Source organism: Salvelinus sp. IW2-2015, linkage group LG8 (genome assembly GCF_002910315.2).
Source record: "Salvelinus sp. IW2-2015 linkage group LG8, ASM291031v2, whole genome shotgun sequence".
Lineage (NCBI taxonomy): Eukaryota > Metazoa > Chordata > Actinopteri > Salmoniformes > Salmonidae > Salvelinus > Salvelinus sp. IW2-2015.
This window is the reverse complement of record NC_036848.1, coordinates 34,951,355-34,972,411: the sequence shown is the minus strand read 5'-3', so window position 1 is coordinate 34,972,411 and position 21,057 is coordinate 34,951,355. Positions and strand designations below refer to the sequence as shown.

Sequence of the window (21,057 nt, the reverse complement as noted above, 5' to 3'; positions counted from 1 at the left end):
TCATCATAGAGCCAGGCTCTTGTACGCCCTCTTCCGAATGGTAGCTATAAATGCAGAGGTTGCGTACAGTTCAACAATATGATGAAGTGTGAATATTTCTGCCACCCACATACAGAAAAACGGTTCCAAATAAATGACATTATTACGTGTTCCACCACCCATGTTATTTACATTATTAAATGTCCATGTGGGCTCTGTTATGTCGGTAAAACCACCCGCTCTCTCAAACAGAGAATTAGTGAACATAAAAGTTCAATCAGGAGAAACGACAGCGATTATCCAGTCACACTACATTTTAAAAACATTACATTTATTCCTTTAGATACTGTGGCATAGAGAAAGTCAAATATCAGACAGGGGAGGTGAAATAAATAATTATCTGAGCAAAAGAGAATGTTTTTGGATTTTCACCCTCCAGACATTATTCCCAAAAAGTCTTAATGATGAAATGCCCATGCATGTTATGTTGTAAATGTGAACATGAATTAATGCTACCACTTGATTTCAGATTACTCTGGCGTTTCTTCTTGCGCTGTGCCCAATGATTTATGAAAGCTTACTTGGTAGGTAGATGTCCTCATTGTGTTTTTACAGACTTGTTTAATGCGTTTTATGTACACACTTTTTTAGAATACTGAAATGCACATTATTATTATTATATTTGCATACTTTCTCTCGACTCCAACCCCATTCGATTCATTGAACGGATGTGGGTGGAGCAATGTCTACATAAGGGAGCAAATTATAAACACCCACAAAAGCTCTGACGAAGGCCTTGTTGCCGATACCTAAAGCTTAATAAAGAGCAGTGATACTATCAAGAGCAGTGTGCAGGTTTCGTCTTTTTTCTCATCTTATTCAACTGTTACCATGCACCTGCAACAAAGATAGCTCAGATGTGCAAGTGCCTTTTGGATTTTGAATCATAGAGATCTTTGACTTGTGGTCATATTCGCTCAGGCGGAACAAATTTGCGCGTTTATTTCAATGCTGATTTGAATGTCATATTGAATGTCATTGAGAAAACAGTAAGGCGTCAAAACATTTCTTTTCGCAAACATCCTTTCTGAATTTAAAAGTAATCATCTAGTTTTCCAGAAGTATCTGTAATCCGATTACAATTTTTGCTGGTAACCTAATGTATTAGGCCTACAGTAAGATTTATTTATTTTTGTTACTTGTAACAGATTACATGTAATTCGTTACTTTAAAATGTACTTACTCCGTTACTCAAAAACCCTGCATGCATTTTCAATCGCTAGCTAGTACATTTATGCAAATTAGCTAATGTTACCTGAGGGCTCCATGTTGACGATGTGTGGCAAAATAAATCTGCACTCTGATTGGTTTAAGGCGAAAATAATTCTGCACAGTGATTGGCTTGAATCTACAACGACTGAACCAACCATATCTCTGCCAAGTGAATATAAATAGATCCTTACAGTCTTTGCCTTAACATTACATCATGTTTCATGAGCTGAAATAAAATATCCCAGAAATGTTCCATACACAAAAAAAGCAGATTTATCTCAAATTTTGTGCACACATTTTGTTTACATCCCTGTTAGTGAGCATTTTATCCTTTGTCAAGATCATCCATCCACCTGACAGGTAAAGAAGCTGATTAAACAGCATGATCATTACACAGGTGCACCTTGTGCTGGATACAACAAAAGGTAAATTTAAAATGTGCAGTTTTGTCACACAACATACAATACCACAGATGTCTCAAGTTTTGAGGAAGTGTGTAATTGGCATGCTGACTGCAGGAATGTCCACTTGAGCTGTTGCCAGAGAATGTAATGTTCATTTCTCTACCATAAGCCGCCTCCAACGTCATTGTAGAGAATTCGGCAGTACGTCCAACCGGCCTCATAACCTCAGACCACGTGTATGGCGTTGTGTGGGGGAGCGGTTTGTGATGTCAACATCGTGAACAGAGTGCCCCATGGTGGCAGTGGGGTTATGGTATGTGCAGGCATAAACTACGGACAACAAACACAATTGCATTTTATCGATGGCAATTTGAATGCACAGAGATACCGTGACGAGATCCTGAGGCCCATTGTCGTGCCGTTCATCTGCCTCCATCACCTCTTGTTTCAGCATGATAATGCACGGCCCGATGTCGCACGGCCCGATAGTGAAATGAATGTATTGTAGTAACATAAGCATTTCGCTGTACCTGCTGTAACACCTGCAAATCTGTGTACACAACCAATAAACTTTAATTTGTTTAAGCTGGCCCAGGTGAAAACTGGATTGGTTTTAAAAACCAACCTGCCTGCCTCCCAGGCGTGAACCCCGTTTAAAGCCCTTTGGAGAAGTTGTCTCAAAACAAAGTGACGCATGTCAAGCACGTGGACTAATGACTTAAGATTCTATGTTTTCTAATGCAAAAGTGTTTTCCCATGATAAAAATGCATATATGCTTTATCTACCTTCTCAAGGAAAACTACTTTAAATTCAAACATATACTGTTTGGAAAAGACATGTGTTTTTGAACGAAGCACCATGCTGCCTTGTTGACAATATAACCGGACAGCACAGATTACTATTCGATTTCAGAAGGGTGCTCCTCCCTCACTGCTTTTGCCCGGTCACGTCACAGGCCATATCCCAGTGCACCCCGGTTCAGCTTAATCAAACTCCCTCAGTGATATAGATCACATACTGCAACATTGATTCTGTTAGAAAGAAATACATTTACCTTGGTTAAGAAAATTAAAGCTTTTAATACAAGTATTTCAGCACTCCAGGTTTCAATATAAACATACAATCATTGACTAAGTACTGGCATAATGTGTTCCCCATGTTACAGTAATGGAGAGGTGGAGAGAGCTATGAGGTCTACTCATGATCGAAATCAACTGGGCTATCCAATGCCAGATGAGTAGGTCAAACAAAGGAACGGCCTTATCCAAAGACCCGAATTGAGACTAATTTCTACATTGTAGATTTTTCAACATCAACGCTTCTCTGTCATTTGAATTGATTTCCACTTTAATAAAGCTGTAATCATCACCTCTGTGCTTAACAAATAAACATATACATTGATTGAGTGTATCAGTAGGCAACAGCTGCGGCACAAAAACTAAACTAAAATACTAAACCAAAATGATGTGACGTCCCTGAACGTCCCCCGGTGTCCTCTACAGGTCTTCCTCTGAATGTTTGGGGTTCCATAGCCCAGACCTGAGTGACGTCTACACATCACAACGTTACTAAGACTGTTCTGCTCCCAGCCACCCCATTGGGGAAATGTTCAGCGAAGTCTGACTCCTGTCAAGCATTGTTTGTTCAACAATTAAACATCTTCAGAGCTGTACCGTGGCGTTGAGGCCACTGGATATGGTCTCGTAACCGACGGAGACAAGTGTAAGAACACTGCTCTCCACATCCTCTGGCTGACGATGCTCTTGATCCTGCTGCTGGGTTGTATCCATGGCAACACCAACCGGGGTTCCGGACTCCTGCAGCTGCGCCTTCTTCCTGCCTCGGCCCCTCCCTTTGCCCTTCCCCGATCCTTTCCCTTGACCTTTAACCCCGCCCACTGCCCTGTGCGGTTTGTCGTTGCCGTCGTCTCGGGGCTTGCGGTGGCGGCGGCGGATGCGTCTCATTGGAGGACCCGTGTCGACGGGATCGGTTGCAGCGGCGCCGGACAGGATGCGAATCTGTTTGTCAATCACCATGGTGATCATGTCTAGGGCGGTGTCGAGCATCCCGAGGCCCAGGCCGTGAGTCACGTTGTCGAACAACGCACTGTTGACCGGGTCATGGAAACACGTCCTCATCGCCTCCAGGTGGCTCCTATCCCAGGTGGAGTGGGCAAAGGTGTGTTAGTGTTTGTCTCACTGTACAGAAAACATAGCTCATAGTCAACTCATGACTACACTGTGCTGTAACCACACTAACCAGGTGTGTTGTGGGTGAGGGTTTGGTATTACCTGGTTTCTATGACCTTTGACCAGTGTTGAACTGTGTTAGTCTCTGGTATAAGCTGCTTGGCCATGTTTCCAAAGTCCACGTAGTCATGGGCAAAGTCCTTCATGTCGTTACACAGGGCTTTGGTGTCACCTGGAAAACACAACATTTTAACAATCTAGAAACCGCGAGAGATGCCCGCACACAAACACGCACACTTACCCTCTGTGAGCTTGGAGAAGGAGGAGGATACAGCAGTAGTAGTACTAGGAGTGAGGCCCAGTATATTTAGAGACTCCTGAAGCGTTTTCTTGCTGGCCGGGCCGCGGCTGACCCTGGTGTATGCTGCTAGCGAACGCAGAGACATCTTCTCTGGAGCCTCCAGACGACGCTTGATCTCGTCATAGGGTATCAGGTACTTACCTAGTACCAGAGGAACAATAGATGAATGATACAATTGTGTTGAATCTTCCGCTTATTCCATACTACAGCAGGTAAGGCCAACCTTCCTCCTGGAGAACTACTGGGGGTGAAGCTAATCATGGTCCCGAGGAGTAGCTGATAGTAGAATCAGGTGTGTTAGAGTAGTAGGACAGGAATATCCTGCAAGATGAGAGGTCTCCAGTAGGAGGGGCAGCCCTGGCCTAATCCCCTCCTTCTCTGGCTGTGATACTTACGGGCCTTGGAGCTCTTCATGTTGGGGTCCAGGAGAGACGACACCTCAGCAAACGGAACATGGGGTACGTGGTTGTGGTCTGGAGCACCAGTCTGAGTCTGGGTGGTGTCGCCTGCCGGGATCTGAATCTGGGTTTGCATCTGGTTCACGTCCCCCATTCCCTGCTGCCTCTGTCCATCCCCCAGCACCATGGAGGGGTGGTTGGATAACCCTGGTAACCCTGTCAGCCCCTCGACCATAGTCTGCTGAAACACCCCCTGTCCCACAGAGTTGGTCTGTTCTGAGGAGACTTGGAAGATGCCCATGACAGGTTTCCCCACTCTAAACACCATGTTGCCTTGGGAGTCCACCCCCGCCAGGCTGGGATTTGGTTCCATCGGCTCGGATGTAATTTCCTCTTTACTTCCTGGGTGACTGTTTTGGAGTGCGAAGAGTTTCTCCTGAACTTTTCTGTATTTGTCTCAGCTTCAGGATTAGGATGAGTTTGTGCTTACACACTGCTAAGGTCAGTTTAGGGTAAAGTCTATAAGACAGAGAAAAAAAACCTGACATCAAACAATGTGGTCTACAGAGTAACTATCATCATCATGATCAATATTGCAATAAAAACATTTAAATGAACATCTGTGATTCCCCAATTAGAAATAATTGCCACCAGTAGTATGAAAAAATATTTATCATCTTTCCCACCCTCTCCAATTCAACAATTAAAATTACTTCTATTTAAGATTGTATTCTGGTAAATAATAAATGGGTAGGTCTATTACATGGGTATGGCACATACACTGTGTACAAAACATTAGGAACAGCTTCCTAATATTGAGTTGCACCGCCTTTTCCGCCCAGAACAGCCTCAACTCGTCGGTGCATGGACTACAAGGTGTCGAAAACGTTCCACAGGGATGCTGGCCCATATTGACTCCAATGCTTCTCACAGTTGTGTCAAGTTGGCTGGATGTCCTTTGGGTGGTGGACCATTCTTGATACACACGGAGAACTGTTGAGTGTAAAAAAAAACAGCAGCGTTGCAGTTCTTGATACACTCAAACCAATGTGCCTGCCACCTACTACCATACCCCGTTCAAAGGCACTTCAATCTTTTGTCTTGCCCATTCACCCTCTGAATGGCACACATACACAATTTCCCAATTGTCTCAAGGCTTAAAAATCATTCTTTAACCTGTCTCCTCCCTTCAGTGCCCCTTGACTTTTTCCACATTTTGTTGTGTTATAGCCTGAATTTAACATTTATTAAATGTATTTTTGWGGGGGGGGGGGGGGGGGGCTACACACAATACCCCATAACGTTAAAGTGGAATTATGTTCGTCATTTTTACAAATGAATAAAAAATGAAAAGCTGAAAGTTCTTCAAATCAATTTTATTGGTCACATACACATATTTAGCAGATGTTACTGTGGGTGTAGCGAAATGCATATGTTCCTAGCTTCAACAGCGCAGTAGTATCTAACAATTCACATCTAAAAAGTTAAATAATGGAATACTTAAGAAATATTAGGATGAGCAATGTCAGAGTCCAGAGAATAAAGAAAGAAATGTGATGGGATGTATAGACTATATGGACAGTATATGGATAGAATATGTAGTATATCTGAATAATAGTATATGTACAGCAATAGTTAAATAGGATAAGTATTGAGTCAATAAGTATTAAACTCCTTCGTTATGGCAAGCCTAATTAAGTTCAGGAGTAAAAATGTGCTTAACAAGTCACATAATACGTTTGCAATAATAGTGTTTAACAGGGTTTCGAATGACTACCTCATCTCTGTACCCAACACATACAATTATGTAAGGTCGCTCAGTCGACCAGTGAATTTCAAACACAGATTCAACCACAAAGACCAGGTAGGTTTTCCAATGACTCGCAAAGAAGGGCACCTATTGGTAGATGGGTACAAATACATTTTAAAAAGCAGACATTGAATATCCTTTTGAGCATGATGAAGTTATTAGTTACAAATTGAATGGTGTATCAATACACCCAGTCACTACAAAGAAACAGGTATCCTTCATAACTCAATGTCTGGAGAGAAAGGAAACTGGTCAGGGATTTCACCATGAGGCCAATGGTGACTTTAAAACAGAGTGTAATGGCTGTGCTAGGAGAAAACTGAGGATAGATCAACAACATTGTAACGTCACAATACTAACCTAATTGACAGAGTGAAAACAAGGAAGCCTGTACAGAATAAAAGTATTCAAAATAATGCATCCTGTTTAAAACAAGGTACTAAAGACATTGTAACGTCACAATACTAACCTAATTGACAGAGTGAAAACAAGGAAGCCTGTACAGAATAAAAGTATTCAAAATAATGCATCCTGTTTAAAACAAGGTACTAAAGTAATACAGCAAAAGAAAATTGGGGGCAAATCCAATACATTACCGAGTACCACTCTCCATATTTTCAAGCATAGTGGTGGCTGCATCGTGTTATGATTATGCTTGTAATCGTTAAGGACTGGGGAGTTTATCAGGATAAAAAGTAAATGGAGCTAAGCACAGGCAAAATCATGGCTGCATCGTGTTATGATTATGCTTGTAATCGTTAAGGACTGGGGAGTTTATCAGGATAAAAAATAAATGGAGCTAAGCACAGGCAAAATCATGGCGGTAAACCTGGTTCAGTCTGCTTTCCACCAGATACTGGGAGATTAATTCACCTTTCAGCAGGACAATAACCTAAAACACAAGGCCAAATCTACACCGGAGTTGCTCACCAAAAAGACAGTGAATGTTCCGGAATTGCCGAGTTACAGTTTTGACTTAAATCTGCTTGAAAATCTATGGCAAGCCCTGAAAACGGTTGTATAGCAATGATCAACAACCAATTTGACAGAGCTAGAAGAACTTTGAAAAGAATAATGGGCTAAATGTTTCACAATCCAGGTAAGCTCTTAAGAGACTTACCCAGAAAGACTCAGGAGCTGTAATCGCTGCTAAAAGTGAATCTAACATGTATTGAATCATTTTTACAAAATTTTATAATTTTTCTTCCACTTTGACAGAGTATTATGTGTAGATTGTTGACGTAAAATTACAATTAAATCCCACTTTAACACAAGAACATTTGGAAAAAGTCAAGGAGTATGAATACTTTCTGAAGGCACTGTATGGCATGGTCTTATGATAAGAGCATTTTTTTGTCATTTTTGACGTCACATTTGTTTTCTCTAGCTTTTGGTCACCCTCGCCTTTGATTTGGCGCTAACCTAGCCAGACTTTGCTATTAAGCTAGCTAGTTTAGTGTCTTGTAAATGGCAAGGACAGCCACTTCCTTTGTAAATCAGACACGGTACTGTACCTTGCTAACTACTCAGATTGTACATTGGGCCCGAAGTGTTACAAGTCCATACTATAACTGCCACCATTGCAATTATACACGAAGCCCACTCGCAATTCTGTTTTGTGAAAAGTAAACCATTAATATTGTGTGTCTGTCTAAAACCTAAACATGGCTGGCTAGGCCGCAATGGGGTCACTGTGGAAAGGCTTAATCGACCTGATCTAAAATAGAATACAACACATTCCGATCAGGTTGAATAAAATGTTGCCGCTAACCTTCATTGTAGTGCAAGTAGTGAGGATTTTCCGACTCACCACTTTGCTCGTTGCTTTTTCCTAACAGCAAGCTGATCCTAGAACGGTGCGTGGTGAGACAGGAGACATTTTCCTTCTTCTCCAGATCTCCTTCGGCGGGTTGCAAATCAGCTCTACATCTACTGCCGCTAAAGCGGCTTTATCCCTGCGCCTATTGGCCACATCACGCATCATTCAAGTATCTATGACACTTCTCATTGGATGTTGCTGAGTGTCAGTCCAATTGAAGGTGTGGGATTTCCGGTTGAAAGAGGGCTTGAACAATGGGATATTTTGCATCGGTATAATCAGCATAATATTACCCCAGACAATACATTGTTTCTTCATTCTGATTTGTTGTGAAAAGATAGTGGAGTGTAGATGTAATGTTTTTGCACACACTTTGTTCTATGTTCTATGACAAACAACTCAGAAATGTGTTATGTGAATGATGTTTATTATTTTAAAAACATGTACAGGATATATACAGTATGTAAAACACACACACAAAAAAAATATATATATATACAAAGTTCCAGAGTCATGGTTTCTCTGTCATTATAGCTAATTGGAAAATAACAAGCCAGATACGTGACAAAATACTTTAAGGAAAACAAAGACAAGGGGATTGAATGGACAATTGTCAAAGTGAAACATTCTCCATCCTCCTGTCCTTTTTTAAAGCAGCTACACTATGTGTCATTTCAGAACATTTACAAGAGAATAAGGCACAGGTATGTCTGAGATAACGCTAAAAAAAGAGTCTGAGGTGTCTGTAACCCAAAGTATTTCTCTTCAGGATCAGGGTAGGTGTCTCTGATTCTCCTGACACAACAGCTGGGCATGATGCCCCCATCGCCACCGTCCAGGGCGCCGGACCTCCACATGAGGTACTGCTTGTAGGCTTTGTGGCAAAACAACCTGATGTTTTCATCTTCGTCATCCAGAGGGCAAGGCAGCTTTAGCAGCTCCCTCCTGTAATTAATCAATGGATTGGATTTATTACGGTTCTCCGGACACTTAAAGCGCTCAAATGTCGCCCACCAACAATGTGTAGCAGACCTGGGTTCAAATAGTATTTTTTTCCCCCTTTCAAATACTTGGAGTGTTGAATTAGCCTGTCTGACTCTGGAGTGACAGATGGTTGGTGTTTGCACTTTTGGGACTACTTTATTCTATTGGTTCCATTGTGCCAGACTTAAATCAGGCCCAGCGTAAGTATTTGAAAGAAAAATATTATTTAACCCAGGTGTTATGTGAATACCCACCTCATCAGTAGGCCATGTGTTGTACGGTCTTGTAGAGAACCAACAAATTTAAGTGAGCCATCTGGCTGACACATTGGTGTGGTTCCTGGCTGCAACACTTCCTCTCTGCATTGCTGGTGGTGGTCATCTCCCTGCAGTGTGAACACACACCAGTCCGGCACCCCAGGAGCAGCTGGTTGTGGCTGTGTGATGCAAGGCTTTGCTCGTCGGAGGTCGAACATCAGTCCTGGACATCTTTTAACTAAATTCAACAAAAAAAGAAACGTCCTCTCACTGTCAACTGCGTTTATTTTCAGCAAACTTAACATGTGTAAATATTTGTATAAATATAAAAAGATTCAACAACTGAGACAAACTGAACAAGTTCCACAGACATGTGACTAACAGAAATGGAATAATGTGTCCCTGAACAAAGGGGAGGGGGGAGGGGGGGTCAAAATCAAAAGTAACAGTCAGTATCTGGTGTGGCCACCAGCTGCATTAGGTACTGCAGTGCATCTCCTCCTCATGGACTGCACCAGATTTGCCAGTTCTTGCTGTGAGATGTTACCCCACTCTTCCACCAAGGCACTTGCAACTTCCAGGACATTTCTGGGCGGAATGGCCCTAGCCCGCACCCTCCGATCCAACAGGTCCCAGACGTGCTCAATGGTATTGAGATCCGGGCTGTTCGCTGGCCATGGCAGAACACTGACATTCCCGTCTTGCAGGAAATCACGCACAGAACGAGCAGTATGGCTGATGGCATTGTCATGCTGGAGGGTCAGGTCAGGATGAGCCTGCAGGAAGGGTACCACATGAGGGAGGAGGATGTCTTCCCTGTAACGCACAGCGTTGAGATTGCCTGCAATGACAACAAGCTCAGTCCAATGATGCTGTGACACATCGCCCCAGACCATGACGGACCCTTCACCTCCAAATCGATCCCGCTCCAGAGTACAGGCCTCGGTGTAACACTCATTCCTTTGACGATAAACGCAAATCCGACCATCACCCCTGGTGAGACAAAACCGCGACTCGTCAGTGAAGAGCACTTTTCAGTCCTGTCTGGTCCAGCGACGGTGGGTTTGTGCCCATAGGCGACGTTGTTAACGGTGATATCTGGTGAAGATCTGCTTTACAACAGGCCTACAAGCCCTCAGTCCAGCCTTTCTCAGCCTATTGCGGACAGTCTGAGCACTGATGGAGGGATTGTGCGTTCTTGGTGTAACTCGGTCAGTTGTTGTTGCCATCCTGTACCTGTCCCGCAGCTGTGATGTTCGGATGTACCGATCCTGTGCAGGTGTTGTTACACGTGGTCTGCCACTGCGAGGGCGATCAGCTGTCCATCCTGTCTCCCTGTAGCTCTGTCTTAGGCGTCTCACAGTACGGACATTGCAATTTATTGCCCGGGCCACATCTGCAGTCCTCCTGCCTCCTTGCAGCATGCCTAAGGCACGTTCACACAGATGAGCAGGGACCCTGGGCATCTTTCTTTTGGTGTTTTCAGAGTCAGTAGAAAGGCCTCTTTAGTTTCCTAAGTTTTCATGACTGTGCCCTTAATTGCCCACCGTCTGTAAGCTGATGGTGTCTTAACGACCGTTCCACAGGTGCATGTTCATTAATTGTTTATGGTTCATTGAACAAGCATGGGAAACAGTGTTTCAACCCTTCACAATGAAGATCTGGGAAGTTATTTCTATTTTTACGAATTATCTTTGAAAGACAGGGTCCTGAAAAAGGGTTGTTTCTTTTTTTGCTGAGTTTACATCCACCAACCGATCCTTTAACTCCTCCTCTGACATGGCCTGGACTTTGGCCTGAAGAGATAGAAAAGTAGGGAATTATGGTAAATGAGTGTGGTTTGCACTTTTAGGACTATTCAATTGTGCCAGGCAAGCACAATCAAGCCCAGCTTTATGTTTCTGTAATACACACATCGACCTGTAATTTTTTCTCTTCAAATTCTCTCTCCTCTTCTGCTGTCCTCTCTCTAGGTGGCACTATCGTCAAGAAAACAAAAATAAAATGTTAAACAGCAAATCGTACCAGTAACATGAGATAACTACCTCGTTCATTGAACAAGGAGACTAAGGGCCAGTGAGAGAGTGACGCACTAAACCTGTACAAAATGTTATTCAGCGTGGCTCTCAGATTACTCACGTTGTTTTGGGAGAGGATTATCTTTACAATGTGAGACACGCCATATTGAAGAGGTACTGTCTGTTCATACATCTATGATGCATCCTGTCCTGATCAGACGTTTCCAGATACGGAAAAGGAACAGAAATGACCAGGAAACAAATTGAGTTATAAACACCTATTGTAGGCCTACCTTTTGTAGGGATCCTAATATAAGATTGCCGCACCCACAGACATTTTCCCCAAATTCCTCCATTGATGTCATTGTAAGATGTGCATGGAAACTTCTACATACCGATCTAAAATTAGGAGGATTAGATTTGGGCCTTTGGAAAACCTTCAGAAACACCCCAGGGCCTGACATAAGACTTGCTCTTACCACAAACCATCATGGTCCATGGATACTGCAGTACAACCTGGACTTCAGTGACTTCCACCTAACCAGGCCCCGGAGTTGAGGAGAGCTGCAGGCTGTCCTAAAATAAAGACCTGACAAACAAACATCCATCAAAATAATAATTCTTACGAGTTTAAGAATATGTCCCAAGTGAAAAGATAATTTGCCCTTATTAAACTTGACAGATCATTTTCCATCAATGGATGTCGATTTAACTTGTTTTGACTGCTATGATTAAGCAATAAGACCCGAGGAGGTGTGATATATGGCCATATACCACGGCTAAGGGCTGTTCTTAGGACACAACCCTTAGCCGTGGTATATGCTATTTGCTCCATACCACCACCAAAGGTATCTTATTGCAGCGAACATAAACTGGTTACCAAAGTAATTAGAAGAGTAAAAATTAATATTTTGTCGTACACTGCATTCAGCCAATCAGCATTCAGGGCTTGAATGACCCAGTTTATAATTGAAAATAAATACCATTTGCGCATGTGCATAACTATAGAACAATCCTAGGGGAGAGTTTGAGTGATGAAAATTGGATAGAGTATCTCAATCTCTTTGCAAGAAACACTTGGATGAACTTCAAAAAATGAAAGTTCTGCTATTTCCAAGAAATTGTGCCTTTGTTATGTTTATTTAACTAGGCAAGTCAGTTAAGAACAAGTTCTTATTTACACTGACAACCTACCCCGGCCAAACCCAAACCCAGACGAAGCTGGGCCAATTGTGCTCCGCCCGATGGGACTCCCAATCACAGCCGGGAATAGAACCATGGTCTGTAGTGACACCTCTAATACTGAGATGCAGTGCCTTAGACCACTGTGCCACTCGGGAGCCCAATATGTGCCAGATGTTAAGACTAAAAAACTTTATAAATGGCCTATTTGCACGCTTTACTTATTTCAATAGGCATACGGCTATTGACTCAAATCGGAGTTTATAATTGCAATTCAACAGGTAGCTGCAGGTAGCCTATAGCCCCTGATAGGCCAACATCTAATTAGGGACAAATCCACAATGAAACTGACATTAAATATGGAGAATGATACATTTGCAATAGAACTGTGACCATGATCACAATTGATAACTTACAATTGAATTAACTAAACATGACCGTTGCATAACAACACAAGGCTACAACAAACTGAAGCTATAGGCTATTTATTAAATCCGTTTTCCAGCTACTAGCTGTTTGGGGTTTTAGGCTGGGTGTCTGTACAGCACTTCGAGATATCAGCTGATGTACGAAGGGCTATATAAAATAAAATTGATTGATTGATTGATTGATCCAGCTCCAGGTAGGCTACAAAAGTGGCACAAATTGATTTGCAATGACTCCAGTGATATCGTCATTTCAACATATTTATTGTATCAAATGGTAGGCTACAGTAGCCTACAATGGCATAGAAATGAAGTCTACTTGACAGATGCAAATGTATCATTCTCCACATTTAATGTCCGTTTCATTGTGGAGTTTTTCAGAACAGAAGCAAGCATGTGAGGGAGATCCATAAGTTCCATTTAAAAATTCCACTCGTGCAGCGCTCAAGACCCATGACCTCAGCATGCTTAAAAACCCTTCGCTTGATACGGTTTTCCATCACAAAAGTCGACATTAGAATGCAGTTTACTTCAAACCATCTCTGAGAGAATTTATCTAAAGGCTCTAATGCGCCAAAAGTCGTTTTCCAGTGCTTTGTCGCCTTTATGTCAGTTCTAGTGAGTTAATAGGTTTTATGGGAAAGGGGTTGGAAATACACTACATGACCAAAAGTATGTGAACACCTGCTCGTCAAACATCTCATTCCAAAATCATAGGCATTAATATGGAGTTGGTCCCCCCTTTGCTGCTATAACAGCCTCCACTCTTCTGGGAAGGCTTTCCACTAGATGTTGCTGTGGGGACTTGCTTCCATTCAGCCACAAGAGCATTAGTGAGGTCGGGCGATTAGGCCTGGCTCATAGTCGGCGTTCGAATTCATCCCAAACGATGTGGTTCTTCCACACCGATCTCGACAAACCATTTCTGTATGGACCTCGCTTTGTACACAGGGGCATTGTCATGCTGACACAGAAAAGGGCCTTCCCCAAACTGTTGCCACAAAGTTGGAAGCACAGAATTCTAGAATGCCATTGTATGCTGTAGCGTTAAGATTTCCCTTCACTAGAACTAAGTGGCCTAGCCTGAACCAGGAAAAACAGCCCCAGACCATTATTCCTCCTCCACCAAACTTTACAGTTGGCAGAATGCATTCGGGCAGGTAGCGTTCTCCTGGCATCCGCAAAACCCAGATTCATTCGTTGGACTGCCAGATGGTGAAGCTTGATTCATCACTCCAGAGAATGCGTTTCCACTGCTCCAGAGTCCAATGGCAGTGAGCTTTACACCACTCACGCTTGGCATTGCACATGGGCTTGTGTGCGGCTGCTCGGCCATGGAAACACATTTCATGAAGCTCCCGACAAACAGTTATTGTGCTGACGTTGCTTCCAGAGGCAGTTTGGAACTCTGTAGTGAGTGTTGCAACCGAGGACAGATAATCTTTACACGCTTGCGCTTCAGCAGTCTCGTTCTGTGAGCTTGTGTGGCCTACCACTTCACGGCTGAGCCGTTGTTGCTCCTAGACGTTTCCACTCCACAATAACAGCACTTCAGTTGACTGGGGCAGCTCTATATGGGCTGACATTTTATGAACTGACTTGTTGGAAAGGTGGCATCCTATGACGGTGCCACATTGAAAGTCAGTGAGCTCTTCAGTAACGTCATTCTATGGCCAATGTTTGTCTATGGAGATTGCATGGCTGTATGCCCGATTTTATACACCTGTCAGCAAAGGGTGTGGCTGAAATAGCCGAATCCACTAATTTGTAAGGGTGTCCACATACTTTTTTATATATAGTGTAGGTGTTTCCATAATCTAAATAGGATCCCCAATCAGAGACAACGATAAACAGCTGCCTCTGATTGGGAACCAATCTTGGCCACCATAGACCTACATAATGCCTAGACTACACACACACACCTAGACATACCCAAAACCCTAGACAAGACAAAAACACACATAACACCCTCGTCACACCCTGACCTAACCAAAATAATAAAGAAAACAACGATAACTAAGGTCAGGGCGTGACACATAGTAACTCATATACCCAATCCTAACTTTTTTCTGGCAGTACCAGATCCTCAATGTTTAGTAGCACTGTCAGGCTATCCACCATCTTCCCATCTCGTGTCATCTGGAGGCGCTTTGCCTCAATAAGAGAGCCTCCTTTCAGGTGGTTCTTTATTTCTTTCATGTTAATAATTTCTCCTGTAATAACTCCCTTCACCAACTGCCGTCCAGTTTGATCCGGCATGCTACTATCAACCACACGTTTACATACCTGCTTGAGTTTGAGTACCTTTAGCAGACACGACCACTCCTACTTTACCCACCAAATCCCTAGTCAACGCGATCGTACTCACAGCCATGACTCCACCCTCGTCCTTAAATTTCACCAACACCTCTCTCAGTACCACACTGCGAATCCGAACCTCCCTCGTCACTCCTCTCCTCCGACAAGACCTGCAAAGGCTCCTCAGGCTTCCTCTTCTTCTTAACTTTTACTCTCACTACTCTACCTCCACCTTTTTCCACTCCACCACTACACTCCATCCCGATCCTTCTCAACTCCTAACCCCCCTACCTTTTCATCCATCTCTGCTCCAGTCACAGCCCAGTGTTGCTCAACCACCTCCACTGGATTTCACGGTCCAAAACAAAAACCAGGCAGCCTTGTGCATGATTACTCATTCGTCTTGCCTGCGCAGTGGGTTCACCTGAACCAATTCTTGATCAGGTCGCCCGCCACACAATAATGCTTAGGAGATAAATGCCAATAGGCAAACAGAATGAGAGACAGAAAGCACATTAGCTAGCTGGCAAAAATTTTACAAATATGCTGTTGTTGTTGTTCTTCTTCTTCTTGTTTTTCTTCTTGTTCTTCTTCTTGATTGGGTTGGTGGATCCTATCCAATTTAAAGGTGCATACACTGTCACCAACTGTACTAAAGTGTGAGGCCAGTCACAGCCTACCTGAACTATATTGTCTTCATTATTCATGTTCCTGAAAGAAGACAAAATGTGCACCACCAACTAACCCTACACCTATATACCACTAGTTCATGTTAATATAAATCACCACTCCATTAACTCTTCTGTAGTAAAATCTCATACACCCAGGTACTTCTCTGCAGTTGCCACCTACACTCAATAAAAACCAACTACCCCATTCCACTACTTTGACCCAATCTGCTCCTGCCCATGCCACCAGCCTGGGAGGATGGGACACCACCCCTCAACACACCCTGTAACTCTTCTAAAGTAAAACCTAGTATACCCAAATACTTCTCTGCAGTTGCCACCACAACATCTATTTTCTGTGATTTACTTTCCATTTCTGCGGTTCAGTTGATAACCATTGCTATGAACACTAAGAAGCCCACCTTACTGAAACATAACTCACTCGTTACCCTATCCCTCTGTCCTGGCACAAATCTGCTACTTACTGGGATCCTCTCAACATAAGCACCCCAACAATTGACACACACAACTTTATCCACCAAAACTACACAATCCTCTGTGCCATGCCCTCCTGCACATTTCCCACATCTGGGAATCTCCCTCCTACACACTGCTGCGTCATTACCATAAACATTGTACCTGACACACCGTAATGGGTTCGGGACAAAAGCTCTCAAGGTATAACTGACACATCCTAACTTAATCTGGTAAAAACTCTGTATCAAAACTTAGTAGTACAGACTGTGTCTTCTCTGTTTTACCACACTCTCCACCGGGTCTGTGTGTGTGTGTGTGTCTGTGTGGGTTGTTAAAAATAAGATATTTGGAGCTTTACTGATCAGTTACCATACCAACTGTCTTAGCCGTGGCGATTGGCTCATTTCGATGGGACGGTTTGGGGATGGGGAGCGGGAGCGGGGGGTAATGGGTAGAACTGTGATACACACCCTAACCTCATAAAAGCTTCAGATGTGTGTGTGTGTGTGTAAATGTGTTCTGTGCTCACTCAGCTTGTGTTATAAGTGAAGTTAATCTTCAAAGCTCTTCCTATTATTACCCAGTGACTATATCCATCAGAATATGAGAGAAGCCGACTCGTGGCCTGATTCCACCCGCCTACCTCTAATTCTTCAGTCTAATTCTAATGTATTCTACACATGTGATTAACCCTGGTCACATGCTTCCCTGTCTAACACTATGAGTGTTATTGTTCTGTTGTAGGTTCTCAAATCAATAATAGGAACTGGAGATAGCTCTCTCAACCAGTCAGATATGTAGTAAAGCCCTTGTGTTGCCATGACAACCGGGTGTTGGTAAAATCAGTACTGCACCATGTGGCTCTTGTAAATCAGGCAAAGGTGAATTACAAGACAGGTATGTAACAACAGGAACAAAAAGACATGGACAGGTTCTCTCTATGTGTGTGTGTGTGTGTGTGTGTGTGTGTGGGGGGGGGGGGTTGGGGAATAATGTATTAGCTTACATGTACAGTACCAGTCAAAAGTTTGGACACACCTACTCATTCAAGGATGTTTCTTTATTTTTACTATTTTCTACATTGAAGAATAGTGAAGACATCAAAACTATTAAATAACACATATCGAATCATGCAGTAACCAAAGAAGTTTTAAACAAATTTAAATATATTTTATATTTGAGATTCTTCAAAGTAGCCACCCGTTGCCTTGATGACAGATTTGCACACTCTTAGCATTCTCTCAACCAGCTTCACCTGGAATGCTTTTCCAACAGTGTTGAAGGAGTTCCCACATATGCAGAGCACTTGTTGGCTGTTTTTCCTTCGCTCTGCGGTCCAACTCCTCTCGAACCATCTCAATTGGGTTGAGGTCAGGTGATTGTGGAGGACAGGTCATCTGATGCAGCACTCCACCACTCTCCTTCTTGGTCAAATAACCCTTACACAGCCTGGAGGTGTGTTTTGGGTCATTGTCCTGTTGGAAAAACAAATGATAGTCCAACTTTGCAAACCAGATGGGATGGCGTATCGCTGCAGAATGCTGTGGTAGCCATGCTGGTCAAGTGTTCCTTGAATTATAAATCAATCACAGACAGTGTCACCAGCAAAACACCCCCACACCACCTCCTCCATGCTTCACGGTGGGAACCACACATGCAGAGATCATCCTTTCACCTACTCTGCGTCTCACAAAGACACAGCGGTTGGAACCAAAAATCTAATATTTGGACTCATCAGAACAAAGGACAGATTTCCACCAGTCTAATGTCCATTGCTCGTGTGTCTTGGCCCAAACAAGTCTCTTCTTATTATTGGTGTCCTTTAGTAGTGGTTTCTTTGCAGCAATTCGACCATGAAGGCCTGATTCACACAGTCTCCTCTGAACAGTTGATGTTGAGATGTGTCTGTTACTTGAACTCTGTGAAGCATGTATTTGCGCTGCAATCTGAGGTGCAGTTAACTCTAAATAACATATCCTCTGCAGGTAACTCTGGGTCTTCCTTTCCTGTGGCGTTCTTCATGAGAGCCAGTTTCATGATAGCGCTTGATGGTTTTTGCAACTACACTTGAAGAAACTTTCAAAGTTCTTAACATTTTCCGGATTGACTGAAACATTTCAGAACAAATACTAGTCCAATAAGACATGGGAGAGATGACGCATTTTGGCAAATAGATTTATTTATAGACTAATACACTTGAAAGAAATAGCAAAACCCGAAAACTGCAGACATTACTAGTGCCTCCCGCGCGATCAAACCGCCATAAAAAATCTAATGAAATGCAGCCTAACGTGATCATTGACAGCTGCCTTGAAGGAAACAAATATAAAATGCTTTCTGCTACTAAGATCAGTGAAATTTATGCTAAACTGACAACAGAGTGAAGAGCAGAAATCTCAACTAGTAAGCAAGTCGCAGCAATGAAGAATTGAGTATGAGCCGTTCACGCAAAGGGGGGGGGGATTCTGGCAAGGGGCAGATTTTCGGCACAAAACCGGAACAAAAAGTGAGAGCAAGAGGGGGTGACCTGCAGAGCTCTGAGGTACCATGAAAAAATTTCACTTTATAATGAAGCATTGCATGCATATCATCGCATTTGCGTAGTGGCATAGAGCAGTAGCCTAGAGTGGAGGCACTTACAGATGTTGCCTAGTTGCCTTTAGTAGTCCAGGATCCCGGAAAAAAATGTGGCCCTTTATAAAAGCATTTTATGAAATTCTAAGTAATTTGACATAACTGGTGATTTTGGCAGAATCTTTTTTAACCTGTCTAGGACCCCCACATTCCACTGAAAAGGCAGCGCGGGAAATTCAAAAATATTTTTTTGAAATATTTCACTTTCACACATTAACAAGTCCAATACAGCAAATGAAAGATAAACATCTTGTGAATCCAGCCAACATGTCCGATTTTTTTAATGTTTTACAGCGAAAACACAACATATATTTATGTTAGCTCACCACCAAATCCAAAAAAAGCACAGACATTTTTCACAGCCAACATAGCTTTCACAAAACCCACAAATAGAGATGAAATGAATCACTAACCTTTGAACATCTTCATCAGATGAGTCATATAACATCATGTTACACAATACATTTATGTTTTGTTCAATAATGTGCATATATATATATATATAAAAAATCTCAGTTTACATTGGCGCGTTACGTGCAGTAATATTTTGATTCCAAAACATCCGGTGATTTTGCAGAAATACTCATAATAAACATTGATAAAAGATGCAAGTGTTATTCACATAATTAAAGATAAACTTATCCTCTATGCAACCGCTGTGTCAGATTTCAAAATAAACTTAACGGAAAAAGAWTAATCTGAGAACGGCYRTRAGAGCACAATCCAGCCAAAGAAATAGTCGCCATTTTGGCYTCAACAAAAGCTACAAAAACACTATAAATATGCACTTACCTTCGAATAACTTCATCAGAAGGCACTCCCAGGATTCCCAGATCGACAATAAATGACTGAAAAGTTCCATAAAGCCCATCATTTAGCCACTTGTTGTTAGCATGTTCAGCCCAGGAATCCATTTTCATGACGCACGAGCAATCCCTCCAGACAAAAACTCAAAAAGTTCCGTTACAGGTCGTAGAAACAAGTCAAATGATGTATGCAATCCATATTTAGTATGTGTTTTACATTAATCATCAATAAGGATCCAACCGGAGAATTTCATTGTCTGAAAAAAGAACATTGGAACGAGAGCACTCTCTCTCGTGAGCGCGCCAAAAGAGATTGAGAGTTTCTGAAGACCACTCAGTAAAATAGCTCTTATGAGCCACTCCTTTATAGTAGAATCATATAACCAAAATCTAAAGATGGTGACATCTAGTGGAAGCCCTAGGAAGTGTTTGCTCATCCATAACTATAAGGGGTATCATTTGGCACTGTTTTGAAAATCAAGTTCTCACTTTCTATTTGGACTTCTCAGGTTTTTGTCTGCCAAATGAGTTCTGTTATACTTACAGACATAATTCAAACAGTTTTCGAAACTTCAGAGTGTTTTCTATACAATAGTAATAATAATATGCATGTATTGCCTTCTGGGGCAGAGTAGGAGGAAATTCCGTTTGGGCACGCAATTTGTTCAAAGTGGAAACGCTGCCCCTGTCCCGATGAAGTTTTAATACAGCACAAATGAGTGACACTGAAAAACAGAATCTGAGATCAATAAAAACGATCATCAATAGCCTAGGCCTAGGTGTGTAGAGACACACATATTGTAGGCTACAATATGAGGAGGAAATTACAGTTCTAAAAATGCCTGCCAGTTTCACTGACTCACCACCCAATGATGCACAGCTAACTCATGCATTCGTGCCAAAGGCCCATCTCCCTCTTGTTTAACTTATTTTAGTAGCCTACAGCATAATGATGAGTCTTCTCTTTTCAGCAGGAGCCATTTGCTTTCCAACCTGTGTTTTCCCGTGATTYTAGGCTATTTGAAATATTGCAAATGGCCTTTTTTGTCTGCATGCAGTTCACTGACAGATTTGT

At 42.5% G+C, this 21,057-nt stretch overlaps 1 protein-coding gene across 2 annotated transcripts; it reads right to left on the bottom strand.

Moving 5' to 3' along the window:
• Nucleotides 1-2,715: 2,715 nt before the first annotated feature.
• LOC111967814 (uncharacterized) lies at nt 2,716-8,329 on the bottom strand. Of its 2 annotated transcripts, none has more exons than XM_023993201.2 (5): nt 8,186-8,329; nt 4,602-5,123; nt 4,147-4,347; nt 3,948-4,077; nt 2,716-3,810 (listed from the first exon to the last, which is right to left on the bottom strand). In XM_023993201.2, exons 2-5 carry the CDS (start codon nt 4,975-4,977, stop codon nt 3,318-3,320), a joined length of 1,200 nt encoding a protein of 399 aa, XP_023848969.1. In that variant the 5' UTR covers nt 4,978-5,123; nt 8,186-8,329; the 3' UTR covers nt 2,716-3,317. The 2 variants fall into 2 exon arrangements, with proteins under 2 accessions (XP_023848969.1, XP_023848968.1); XM_023993200.2 differs by having other exon boundaries at nt 8,225-8,329.
• Between the last annotated feature and the right edge of the window lie 12,728 nt (nt 8,330-21,057).